General features: G+C 58.6%; 1 protein-coding gene and 1 non-coding gene across 2 annotated transcripts in view; one reads left to right on the forward strand and one right to left on the reverse strand.

The window, feature by feature from the left end:
* GRM4 (glutamate metabotropic receptor 4) overlaps positions 1–13,248 on the forward strand; it is a 103,651-nt gene that overhangs the window by 55,785 nt on the left and 34,618 nt on the right. The window contains 1 exon segment of the mRNA XM_047102576.1: positions 11,930–12,065. Coding sequence (XP_046958532.1) covers positions 11,930–12,065 — 136 coding nt within the window.
* Positions 2,942–3,014, reverse strand: TRNAK-CUU (transfer RNA lysine (anticodon CUU)). The gene has a single exon. It is a non-coding gene; the product is annotated as a tRNA-Lys (tRNA).

Here is a 13,248-nt window from a genome sequence, read left to right on the forward strand (position 1 = left end):
TGCCGGGGCTGGGCCCCCCATTTGCTGCGTGCTCTGCTCTTGTGCCACCTCTCCCCCTGGCCTGGCCTGAAGAGGAGGGGGCGAGGACTGGCGCGAGAAAGGGTCCGGGAGGACTTCATTACCCAGTGCCTGCTTGTGGCGGGGGTGGGGTGGGGGGGGCGGGTGCTGAGCCCGCCGCCGGCGGGGAGACATGCTTGGCCTGCCTGGGTAATTACATCTCAACATTTCATTTTGCTTGTCAGTTTCCACTTCCTGGGGATGTGGGCTCCTAAATATTTCATCCCGGCCTGCAGCTGCCTGTTCCTCCCTGGCCAAACCACAGGCCCAGCGGCCGGCCCCCAACCCCGGCCCCTCCCTGCCCAACTGAGCTTTGTCAGTTCCTGCTATGGGGTAGAGCTGGCCAGAGGTCAGATTGTTCACGCCCCTGCCCCATGCAGGGTCCCCGCCACCAGCCCATCACTGGCCCCTCTCCTCAAGGGGTCAGGGGTGAAGAGGCCAGGCAGACCACACTGCTGGCAGTTAGGCTCAGTTCAGCCGATGTTGATTAGCACCTACTGTGTGCCTGGCACTCCACTGGAAACTGGGGAGTTAGAAACGAGAAAGACACGGTTTTCGCAAAAATGGGCTTGTGGACTGATGGAGGAAGCCGACAATCACATTATAATAGCAAACGCTTACTGAGTGCTTCTGTGCCAGGCCGTGCACAGAGCGCCTTACGTGTATATTAACCTAAGGCCCAGAGAGGGAAGTAACGTGTCCAAAGTCACCCAGCTAAGAAGTGGCTGGGAGCCCTCACGCCTCAAAGCACGAGAGCTACAAAATGGGTCACAGCACAGGCAGAGGATGGCACGTGCCTGTGGAGAGGGTGTAACGAGAGCCCAAGTAGACAGTGATGAGTTCCGGCTGGGGCAGAGATCTGGGATGTTTCCAAGGGGAAGAGGAGGAGAAAATGAGCCCCTGTGGGGTGTTGGGCGGATAAAGAGCAGGAAGGGTATTTCTGGCAAAGGGACCAGCGGAGGCTGAGGGTGGGAAAGGCTGAGTTGAGTTGGAGAAAGAGGTCCTCTTGTGGTAGAGTGTGGAGTTTGAGGCTGAGGAAGCGGGTGTCAAGGGACACGGGGGTCCCGTTGTGTGAGGAGCCCCTCGGCAGAGGACTCTGAGCTCACACTCGGCGATCCTGTGTCCGGCTGCCCCCTGACTCGCTGTGTGAGCCTTGGGCAGACTCTTCCCTACTCTGAGCCAAATCTGAGAAATGGGTGGGGATTCCCTCAATCAAAGGATGCCGGCATGGCCACTGAGAGTGGGGGGGAAGGCGGGGCCTGGGGGCTGGGTTGAGGCAGGGGTCTCCTGCGGGGGGTGGGGGGTGGGCAGTGGGCGGGGACAGGTAGGAACCAGCCATCTCTCTGTGCCTTGCACCCCGTCGCCACCACCTGCCTCCAAACCTCTTTGCTTCCTTTTTTATTTATTTTTTTCTGCCTTTCTCGCTTCAAAGGTGTTTTGCCTAAATGGGTTTGTGTTAAGATATTAGGTCGATCACTCAGCAAATTTCCCTCTGCTCAGAGCTGAGCACCATGAATAATGCAGCTCTGAACAACGCTGCCACTGCCCAGCAGCCTCTGGGGAGGGGACAGCCACGTTCGGCTCAGAGGCACTGAGCCCCACAGCTGCCTTGATTAGTCCCCCCTGGACCTGCCCCTCCCCTCCCCCACCTGTCCCCTCTGAGGCCCGGCCTGTCCACAGGTGATCCCTGAAATCTTCACAACGACCCTGCGTGTCTGGGGTGGGGGTAATGCCATCCTGTTTTACAGATGCAGAAATGGATGTTCAGAGAGGTTGGGCAAAGTAGCTTTTATCACGAAGCAAGTAGCTGGTTGAAATGGGACATGGGCCCTGCTGTGCCCAGACTCAGCCTCCTGTGTCACACCAGGCCAGCTCTCTGATGCCCGTGTCCCCTGCACCCCCAGAGCCAGCCCGGTTCTCCACACGGGCAGGGCTGGATGAGAGTGGAGGCAGAGGGAGAGGGTTTCAGAAGAAAGACAGGATTTGCCTCACTGGAGGGGCCACCGAAGCTGCTTGGTGAGTTGCCATGAATGCATGTGTGTGTGTAGGGGGGTGGCTGGGAGTGGTGGCAGGGGCTGAGATTGTTCAGGAAAGGAAGCATGTATGTTCTGCCCTGGACAGTCCCTGGGCTTCCAAGCTTTGGTCCTGGGTTCTTCCCAGCACCCTGTGTCCGGGGACAGTTCTTGCTTTATCACGGTGCCCCTGGTCCCCAGGGCTTCGCTCACTAGCCCTGGGTCCTGGCCCAAGCTGGGTGATGAGGTCTCTGCCTTCCCTGCTCCTGCCCTCCTCCTGGGGCAGCCCCTACCCCCACTGGCCTCACCGACTCCCCGGAGGCATTGGCTCCAGGAGGCAGACGCAGGCCTTCACAAACTCCATCGCATTTGAGCCTCCCTCCCACTCCACCGGGTACAGTTTCTTTAAGTCCTTTCCCATTTTGCAGATGGAAAGTCTGATGCTCAGAGAGGCTGAGTAACTTGTCCAAAGTCACACAGTGAGTAAGCCGTGGAGCCTGCATCCTTTGCCTCGAGCTGGAGGGGCGGAGGAAGCTGAATGCGGGTGCAGTGTTCATCCTTCGCACACACCTTGGGGGTACGTTAAGGAGGCACCTCCAGGCGGGATACTGGATGACTGTCTTATCCTCATTGTCCCTTGGTACCTGGTCCCTTTCTGGCTCCAGCCAAATCTCTCACAGTGGGCCCAATACCTCCCTAGGGCTGGAGTCATCCTGGCCACAGTGGGGAGGGTAGATACTCTATTTCATGCCCTTCTCTACTGGCCCTGCTGTCTTCCAGAATCTGAGGACCTGCCAGTTTGCATGGCTATCTTATACTTTTCTTCCCTCCTTCTCCTCCTCCTCCTCCTTCTTCTTCTAATGTCAACTCTACCCCCAGTGTGGGACTTGAACTCACGACCCCGAGATCAAGAGTCTCATGCTCTACCAACTGAGCCAGCCAGGTGCCCCTTTGCTTGTTCTTTTTTTGCCTGTGTGTTTCCTAAGCGCCCATAGTGAGGAATTTGCATTTAGGTGGAGAAATAAAATCTCAAGACAAGGCAGGACTGAGAGAGATGTCCAGGTGTGTGTGAGGTGTGTGCATGGAGCTCACGAGTGAATCCTACAAGGGCAGATGCTGTGCGCAGCTTATCTTTGTAGCCTGACATGAAGTAGGTTCCAGGCGCAGAGTGGGTGCCCAGTGCCTGTGCGCACAGATGTCCAGGCGCTCGGCCTGACCAGGTGGTGGCTCAGAGGGGAGGTCACAGTTGGCTGCAGGCGTCAGGAGCTCCCAGAGGAGCTAGAAGGGCTTGTGCAGGTACAGGTGCTCACCTTGGATTCCTGCAGAGCCTCTGCCCCTACACCCGTGTTGGTGGCTCCTGCCCCTCTGTCCCTTCCGTCCCCGTCAGTCCAGCACTCAGTGGCTCGTTCATCCGGCAAGCGTGAATCAGTCCCTGTCTCCCGAGCAGGTGTGGCATGAGTGCGGGACCCCTTGGGGCTCTGACTAGAGATGCAGGTAACCAAGGCCCAGTGAGGGAAGGGCTGCAAGGGTGGGAGCCCCCTGGCTGAGGGAGCAGAGGCCTGTGGGGGCAGCAGTTGTGGTCGGATGGCAGATTCTCGTAGGGACCTGAGTAAGGCTGGATGTTGCAGATCTGAGGAGGAGGTGAGACCTCAAGTCTCTGTCTCTGTCTCTGTCTCTCTCTCTCTCTCACACACACACACACACCCACACACGCACGCATGGAGGCACCGAGGGTTGTAGGGAAGGAGCCATGTGTCAGACGGAGGCTAGAGTGGAGGCTAGAGGGTGGGGAGTAGGTCTGGGAACAGGAGCAGAAAGAGACAGTGGCCGTGAACCCGGCCTGAGCTGCCGCCCACCCCCACCCCCCAGAGGCCTTGAGCCCCCTGTGGAGACCCAGGCCCAGCTGGAGCCAGAGCTGGTCAGACTGGGTCCAGTGCGGGCCCACCCCTCACCCTCTCCCGCAGCCCTACTCGCCCTGGAACAGCCACGGGCCAGGGGCCTTCTCCCAGGGCCTGGGCATCTTCCTGACCTCAAATCACCCTCCAGTCCCGGCTCTGCTGCCTGAAAACAAAAGTAGCTCTGGATTCATCACTGACCCTCTGAGTACCTTCCTTTCCTGAAAGCGCATTTGGGGAGAGGGCCTGGCTCTTGGAGTGGGAGGAAGGAGAGCAGGGCCACGCGCGCGTGCGTGTGTGTGTCCGTATGGTTCGGGGTGACTCCCAGCCTCCCTCGTGCCTTCCCCCACCTCCCTCTCTGCTAGAACCTCCAGGAACCTGGGGGCCCCCCTCGGGTTGTGCAACTCCCCCCACCTTTCTCTCCATGTTGCAATTTGCTGCCTTCACATTTTGCCATAATGTAGATTTTTCCACTTGATTTCCCAGGATTTGTCTTTTCATTGTTTTTCTCTCTTTTTAAATTTAAAAGGGGGGAAAAAAGCAAGGAAAAGAGAAAGAGGAGAGGAGCTCATGTCTGTGCTGGCCTCCTGCAGTGGCCAGCTTGTACCGTGAGGGGAAGGGTGGGTTCAGCCGTGGGGAAATTTCTCCTCCCTAGTCTGGAGCCCAGCCCCCCAGTGCTGTTTAGGCCAAGTGGACATCCTGGGTTGCAGAGTGTGATCCCAGGGCTCTGGGCGCTGGAGAAAGACGGAGTGGATGTGGAGTCCTCCCAGGACAGGGAGTGCTATGGATTGGGGTGCCCCATCCTGGCCACTCTGCCCACCCCTCTGCCTGTGTGCTGGCCGCTTAGCTCCTTTCTCAGGGCCTGGTGAGGGAGGGAGTGAGATTTGGAGGAAGAGACAGATGCCCAAGCCTGGAGGATGTGGCTGAGGCCTCTGGGGAGGAACCAGGGAGCCTAGGTCCCCTGACTGCCCCACCTCGTGGGCTTGGGGTTAGCTGCCTTGGTGGGAGGGCCTTTGCTCTCTGCCTGCCCTGGCTTCCAGGGTGGGCCCAGCCCGTAAGTGGGGGTGCTGCGGAGGGAGGAGATCTGGGGGTTGCTTGGGGGGTGGCAGGATCGCGGGGATGCTTATTCAGACAGGTCGAGTGGGGAGAGCCATGTGGCAGGGGACAGGGAGGTGTGGGGAGGAGGAAAAAGTGGGCACAGGTGCAGTGTGTGTGAATCTAAGTCCACGGGGGCATTAGGAAGACCCCTCCAGGCAGGAAATCCGGCTGGCTGACGCCCCCTGGGCATCCCTTAGTGCCCGTGGGTTTCCACGTCCCCGGCCTCAAACAAGCGCGTACAACCCCAGGCAGTGGAGGACAGAGAAATGAGGTCATTTCAACAGCGAGCTCTCACTTGAGGATGGGATCTACAAGTCCAAAGTGTTTTGAGTTCCTGGCTGTCAGGCAAGGCAGCAGCTCCTAGGGAAAAGTCAAAGCGGAGTCCAAATCCGTGCCTCTTAAGCTGCACGGCCTGGCCTGAACTTCCCCGTCCTCTAGGACAAAACCGGGTGGAATGAGGGGATGCGGCCCCCACTTCCCGCCCTCACATCACCCTACTTTCTCGTCTCTTCCTCTGCCCTGCCTCCGAGATGTTTTCTGCCACTGTGAGTGGGCTGTATGAGGGTGGGGGGCTCTGTCCTCCTCACGGCTGTATCCTAGCCTCGAAAACCTCCCCGGTACCTAACAAGCTCGGTAAACATCTGTAGACTCAGTGAAGGGAAAATCGTGGTAGCATGTGGGCACAGTGTGTTGTTGAACGCAGCGTGAAGCGTGGACGAGCCGGCAGCGGGCCTGGCACCGGTGGGCCTTCTGCCATGTGCTCCTGCTGGCCCGGAGGGCCGGTCCTTTTGCATTTTCCCTCGGGCTCATTGCTGTCTTTGCTGGTCTTGCTTTCTTTCCCAGCTAGACCGTGAGCTCCAAGGTAGGAATTTTACTTCTTATCACTTCTCAACATCTGATTGTGCCAGGAACGGAGCAGGGCAATTCTCGAGTGAATGCATGCATGCGTGAATGAATGCGGATGGATGGATGAGTGAATGAACGAACGAACAAATGCACAGGCCCGGCCTCGCCCTTGGGGAGTGTAGTTGGAGGCAGACGCCGACACAGATACCTTGGCTGGGCCTGGAGAACACCGGGAAAGGTCACCAGGCCGCAAATGGAAAGGGCTCAGAGACCACAAAATACAACAGGCAACCGATATCAAGTTTTGCTAGTGGAGTCTCTATGTCACATTCAAGTCGGGGCAGGTGCCTGGAGCCCGGGGGAGTCACGGGGGACAGCTGGCCAGCTCATGGCCTGTTCTCAGGGGAAGAGCGGATTTCGGGAGCCAGAAGGCTGGCAGGAGAAGGGCGGTCCCAGACAGGCACCCCCCACCCCTCCCCTGCCGTGCACTGTGGATGCCACTGGGCTGCGAGTGCTGAGTAGCTCCATTTCACAGATGAAATAGGGAGGCTGGGGTGTGCCCTGGCGTGTTCTCCATCAGGCTGCACACGTGAGGACTGGAACGCCCTCACTGCCACTTGTGCCTGGAAGGTTTGTCTCGCTTGGGTCCTGGGGTCCACGTTTACCAAGCACGCGACGAATCTAGCAGACAGAAGCTCCTGCCTTCACACAGCTTTTGCTCAGAGGTACGTGCGTCTCCATACAGACCGCATCTTGTTTTATTATATGCGGTCTTTAAATCCCTCACAAATGGGACAGATCAGGTTGCGATTTGCCTTTTCAAGCGACTTTGTGTCCTCCCAGGATTTTGTTGGGCCGTCACACGAGAGCTGTTTTCTTTCCATCGGGCAAACACCCATTTCTCCGATCTTCTGTTGTAAAATAGGTCATTTCCGTTTGTTTGCTATTGCGAACGGCGCTGTGGTACATGTCTGGCCGGCTCCCCCTCCCCATGTGTACGTTTCTGGGGAGGAACGCAGAAGGGGGCGGGCCGGCTTGTAGGCAATCCGCACACTTCACTTTACCGGATGTCGCCCTGTGGTCTCCAAAGTGTTCCTTGGATACTCCCTCATGGAACTGTCCAGCTTTCTCAGAGTAGAGGCAGGGCCTGGAGGGACGGGACCAAGGACAAGTCCGTTTTGGCAGGTGGGACGGCACAGGACGAGGGGAAGGTGTGGAGATAGGGCAGGCTCTGTGCTACCGTAGCTGGGGGTGCGCTGGGCACTCACTGCAGGAGGGAGCTTGGAGGGGTGAGGGGGCTGGCCGGGGCCCAGGGAGGTGAGGGGATGCCCCAGCCTTCACTGTGGGTTTAGTCTGGGCTGTTACGCTGTGACAAAGCAGGCGGGAAGCAGTGAGAGGGCTGGCCTGGGTTTTAACCCCCTTGGTGCAGTGGTGAGAGCCTCATCGGGAGGTGGGGTCTGCCCCAGCTGCTGTGTGCCCCTGGGCAAAGCGCTGCTCCTCTCTGGCCTCATCCTCCTCGCTCCCTGTCCAGCTCGGGCCGGGAGGTCTCTGAGGTCCCCACGCCCGCATGTGCTCAGATGTTCTTGGCAAGTGCTTGTGGCTTCCTGCCCTTGGCCCTGTGAGCAGAGGCACTGACTTGGCGGGCATCAGAGCCTGTAGCTGGCAGCTGGGGTGCTTGCCGGGGGCTGGGAGGTTGCCGTGTGGAGTGAGGGGCTTGCCAAGGGGGGCTTAAGGGGCCACACCCAGACTCCTGCGTGTCCCCTTCCTTCTTATGATCCTGCGCCTGGAGTCTGGGAGAGGTAGGAGGCTCCAGCCTCTGATCAGAGAGTGTTCTTTGCCACTTAGGTTTAATTCAATTATATGTGCTCTCCGTATGGACCCTTGGATTATTACTTTATCCATTGAGAGAGGCCATGGGGAGAGGAGCTGGGGGTGCAGCCAAGTGCACCGTCCCCGGTAGAGAGGTTTGAAGAGGGCATCCCAGGGAGCGTTGGCCATGGTCCCCATGGTGATGGTGATGGAGCTGCAGCCTCGGGGACAGCACAGGGGACAGAGGGGACAGAGGGCTGGCGGGCTTGGTGTCTGACTTGGAGTCTTTCCAGGGCCGGGGAGGGGTGGCAGGAGGTAGGGGTCAAGAGAGACCCAGTGACCCAGGCCTTTTCTTTCTCGGCCTAAGAGAGGGTTTGGACACAGACCCAGATTGCAGTCCCACTTACTGGCCGTGTCAGCTCCGTCAGCTACCTAGCACCTCCGAGCCTCAGTCCTCCTCTGTAAGATGGGGCTATGAGCACCCGCCCCAGGATGTGTGAGGACTCGTTGCACGCCCGGCCTGCAGTGCACGTTTCAGTAAATGCTGGTCCCTCTGAGGCTACTCTGGTCCTCGGTGCCACTCACTACTGACAGCTTGCGTCATGTCAGCAGAGCCCCTGGTGAGCCAGCCACTTAATCCCCCATTCGGGGGTCCCCGGAGCAGCCGTGCGGACAATTGGGCAGCCACGCAAAGGGACCCTGTGGGTACTTGGTTTCTCACCTTGGGACAGTGACACCAGAGGGCGCTTACTCCAGAGCAGGCAGTGTGCTCAGACATGCCCATGTCTGTGGCCCGCAGGATGTACCCTTGACCTTGTACCCCAACCCATTGTCCACGTGGCCCAAGCCATGACACGTTGGACTGGCAGAAGGGGCGGTTGCCGGAGACGGATGGCTTGCGTTTCAACCCCTACCTCGCCACTGACTGTCTGTGTGACCTTGGGAAGCCACTTAACCTCTCTGTGCTTCAGTTTCTTCATCTAGAAATTGGCGATGTGCCGACGACACCCCAGATGAATGAATCCTTGTAAAATTTGCAGAATAATATTCACCGGGCGTCAGACGCTTCATAAATGTTCACGGTTGTTGTTGAGCTCTGCGTAACCCCCCAAACTTCCCCTCCAATCCCCTCCCTCCCTTGGGGTTGTAAGAGTATCCTGCTCAGACCATACTCCCATCTCAGGCACCTTGTGGCTCACATTCTAGCTGACGGAGCTGTGGTCACTTAATTCTTCTCTCACCAGCAAAATGAAGCGTGCAAGATATGCCCTGGGGTGTCAGGTAGGACCATCCCATGGATCCTCCTGGGGGGGGGGGCATGGCCCAGAAAGACCACCTTATCTGTGAGTTCCTCCCTGTTTGAGAACAATTCGCTCCCATTCCCTGCTTCCCTCCCTTCTGCCCTGACCCCCCCTCCTCCCTCCTGGAGCCAGGTGGCTCTTTCTTACCCCCCCGTCCAGCCGCCTCCCCTTGTCCATCTGTCTCTCCAGATGGGGGGGAAATGTCACAATTGGCCCACTTTCTAACTGGAAAGGAACCATATGGAGGGTTTAGCTGGGAGCAGAGGGTCTACCCAGCCGCCATTAGTGCAGGGCCAGCGCCGTGGGCAGCAGATTGGCTCCCTCTGGCTCTCTCTGCAGGACCCGGGACTGGAGGGACCAGTCCTATCCAGGCACCCTCCCTCCTTCTCTCCTCTCTCTTTCCCATGAGCTCTGATGACCATGGTCTTCTGTAGCGCTTGGGATTTCTTTGGTGCCTAAGGAGAGACCTGAGGAGCTCCGCCTGCCCCAAAGAGGCAGAAAGTAAGGGAGGGGGGTTCTGGTCAGTGGGTAGGGGCAGAGGGCTGCTTTGCCTGCTGCAGAGAACCAGGGGGTCTACTTCCTGGGGACAGGGACGTGAGCGTGCCCGTGTGTCGTGCGGCCCCAGGCCTGGCAGGTGCCTGGCGCAGAGCAACCCCTCTTGTAGTGAGGGTACCTTGTTTTTCCCCAGAGTGTCCCACATCTGGCTGCTTACGCCTCCTCCCTCAGACTCAGCTCAGGTCACTGCCTTTGGGCAGCCCTTCCTGGTTGCCACCTCCCTCCCTGCCCAAGGGTAGAAGCCCTTCCTGGGTGGTGGGGCTTGGGTTTTGATACTTTTCCTGGTGGGGTAGGGTGTGTGTCCCAGGACTGTGGGCCCCTCGCAGCGCAGGCCCCCACACAAAGGTGCGTGGAACCTGTGCAGAAGCATCAGGTGGCCTCGGCATGGGCAGAGAGGCCATTTGGAAGCCCAGGGGTAGCAGCAGCCGGGTGCCCAACCAAGGTAGATGGTTTGAGGCATTGCTGGGTCCCCAAGGGATCCTGTTTGGGGTGGAGCTGGGCTGAGACCCTTGAGCAGAACCCAGAGGAGGCCGACAGTCTTCGATAAAGGATCTGCTTCATTAAGAATAACCCCCCACACTTTTCTATCCGCCGAGCCCCGACTCTGCCACCCGGGGCCCTGGGGTTCTTAATCCCTGCGGGCTCCCCTGCTCTGTATCCCAGTAGGGGCAGGGAACCGTGTGGCCCTGGGTAAGCTACTTCTTTTCTCTGAGCCTTAGTTTCCTCGTCTGTCAGGTGCCGTTGATACTAGAAACAGTGGTCCACAAGTGCTTTTGTGCCAGATCAGGTGGGATTTGGATGCATGAATGACACCTGTCTCCCGCCGGCCCTGGAGAGACATGTCGAAGGCTGGGGACTGGCTGGGGAAAGTCTGAAGTGCTCCCAGGGTTTCTGTGAGCCTCACAGATTCTGTGAACCTGGCCCTCAGATTGACGCTGCCTCCCAGATGCTCCCGCAGGTATGGGGCTGGGCTTCTTGTAGGGGAATGAGCTCAGGAGATAGGCAGGCCCTGGCCTCTTGTCTCCCCCACGCCCCCCCCCACCCAGGACCCAGGCAGGCAGGCAGTGGGCCAGGGAAGAAGGAGAGACAGGGGGGCTCCCAAAGACTCCCTGACCCCTTCCGAGCTCCTCCTGAAGCACTGTGTTAGAATGGCTCTTGAACTCCCAGCTGGGAATTTGCTCACGAATAAGATGGGGAGAGGCACCCTGCAGGGCCAAGGAGTGGAGTGGGAGTTGGGGAGCCTACCTACGGAGGAGTCTGTGAGTGCCCGGAGAGGAGCTTGGGAAGACCTGGATGGCCGGCCGGCCCGGGATGTGCCCGGGATGTACCCGGTTGTCCCGGCTCGTACGTACGCAGGATGTACGGGTACGAGCCAGCAGCCACACGGTGCTCTTGCCGAGGGGGCCTGTTGATGAGCACACGGCCCGGGGACAAGAGCCCTGGGAGGTGCGCGTGGATGTGGATGTGGGGGGCGGCAATGGCCCAGGGTGGGCAACTTGCTGTCTTCTCAGGTTTACGGCTCCACGACGCCTTAGGAGGTGGCCTCAATGAAAATAACCAACGTCTACTAAGCACTCTCTCTACGTGCCAAACATTATTGCATTTATGTGCACTAACTCACTTAGCTTTGTAACAACCCTGTAAAGTAAGTAGTAGTAGTATCTTCACTTTGTAGATGATGTATTTGAGGCACAGAGAGGTTCAGTAACCACCCTGAGGTCACACAGTAAGTAGTAAGTAGCAGAGCTGAGGTTGACACCTAGGCGGCCCAGCTCCTCAACACTGCTGTATCGTCTCTTGCTAGCAGCCTGTTTATATATGGGGGAACTGAGGCACAGAGAACTTAAGTGACACGTCCAGGGTCATCCAGCTGGTGAGTGGTGGAACCGAACTTTGTAGTGTGGCCGTTGTAAAAAAAATTTTTGACACTGTATTTATTTTTTGAAAGAGCACTAGTGGGGGAGGGGCAGAGACAGAGAGACACACACACGCACACACACACACACACACACACACACACACAGAATCTGAAGCAGGCTCTAGGCTCCGAGCTGTCAGCACAGAGCCGGCTGCAGGGCTCGAACCCGTGAACCGGGAGATTATGACCTGAGCCGCAGTCGGACGCTTAACCAACTGAACCACCCAGGTCCCCTGTACTGTGGCTGTTCTAACCACACAGCCTGTGCCTAGAAATCAGGACTTTGGAGTTAGGGGTCCAGCTGGGGGGCCAAGGGCAGCCCCTGGCCTCCGTCTCCTGGAGTGAGTGTGTGTCCGAGGGGGTGGGGTGAAGAAGGGACAGACCTATGCTGCCTTGCCCCCCCTCCCCCACCCAGGCTGACTGGTGCCCTTCCCACAGGGGGCGTGTGCATTGCTCAGTCGGTGAAGATACCACGGGAGCCCAAGCCTGGGGAATTTGACAAGATCATCCGGCGCCTCCTGGAGACCTCAAATGCCAGGGCGGTCATCATCTTTGCCAATGAGGATGACATCAGGTGAGGGCAGGCGGCCGCGGGGTGGGGGTCGGGAGCCAGTCACGGGGAGAGCGGCAGGTCCTGCTGGAGACCTTGCTAGACAAGCCTGACCCCACCTAGGATCCGGAGAGGTGGGGTGGGTAAGTGTGTGAGCTGGGAGACCCCTCAGGCTGGGGCGCAGGCTATTGCTAATGGGCACCCCTCCCGCCTCCCCTACTCTGTTTCCTACATCCGTTCGGCCAACCGGGGTAAGCCGGTACTTTAACAGAGGAGTTAAGGTCCTGGGCTTTGAGCCAAAGCACTTAGGTTCTAATCCTGCTCTCCCTCCTCCTAGCAGTGTGACCTGAGGCAAACTTCTCAACCTCTCTGTGCCTCTTTATTGCTTAAAAGACGGTGGGGGGTTAACGATGCCTGCCTGAGGTTTGAGAACTGAATGCAAGAATGTGCATAAAGGGCTTAGAGCAGAGTCCTGCGTAGCAGGTGCCCAGTGTGTGGGGAGCCCCTGCCCCCTTTCCTGGACAAAGCTTGGAGCAGTGGGAAGAGGCCTGGGCTGCGGTTCTAGTCCTGCTTGGGTACCCACTCACCCCTGAGCCTCAGTCCCCTCCCTGAGCATTTGCAGAGGAAATGGGTGGGCTTTGGGTGCGACGACCACACAGTATAAATGCTGGGCCAGCTCACCTGTCTGCACGTCTCCCTCTCGTCCTGAGTCAGAATCTCGGGAGCACTTCAAAGATGACCCTTGAGTATCCACCCCTATTAACCCACTTCCCTTCTTCCTGCCCTTCCCCCTGCTACTACCTCTCAGACTGATATCAAGGCCAAGGGGGGGGGGCCAGACCTCCGCGATTCTCCTGAGGGGGAGAGACACAAGCTCTGAGCTCCGGGAGCCCCAGTCTGGGGAGGGGAGACACAGCCCTGCCCTCAGCCTGAGGGGGAGACGCAGCTCAGAGTCTGGTGGGGGAGGCATGGCCCTGCATTTGTAGAGGAGGATGAGACGGTAGGTGTGATTCTCCCCAGACGTCCTCCCTCAGATAGCTGGCCTGAGGCGTCATAGCGTGCTGTGCCCTCAGGCCTCCCCTGCCCTCCAGCCCGGCCAAGGCCCCCTGTCCGCCCCTGCCCCCATGCGCCTCCTTCCCTGTTGCTACCCAGTGTCCATCTGGGTCCTGTTCCCTCCGACACTTTCCCCACTCGGTAAGGACCCCAT

The sequence above is a fragment of the Lynx rufus genome, unplaced genomic scaffold, assembly GCF_022079265.1.
Source record: "Lynx rufus isolate CCGP_SWC_20201006 ecotype Redwood Valley unplaced genomic scaffold, mLynRuf1.p SCAF_6, whole genome shotgun sequence".
NCBI lineage: Eukaryota > Metazoa > Chordata > Mammalia > Carnivora > Felidae > Lynx > Lynx rufus.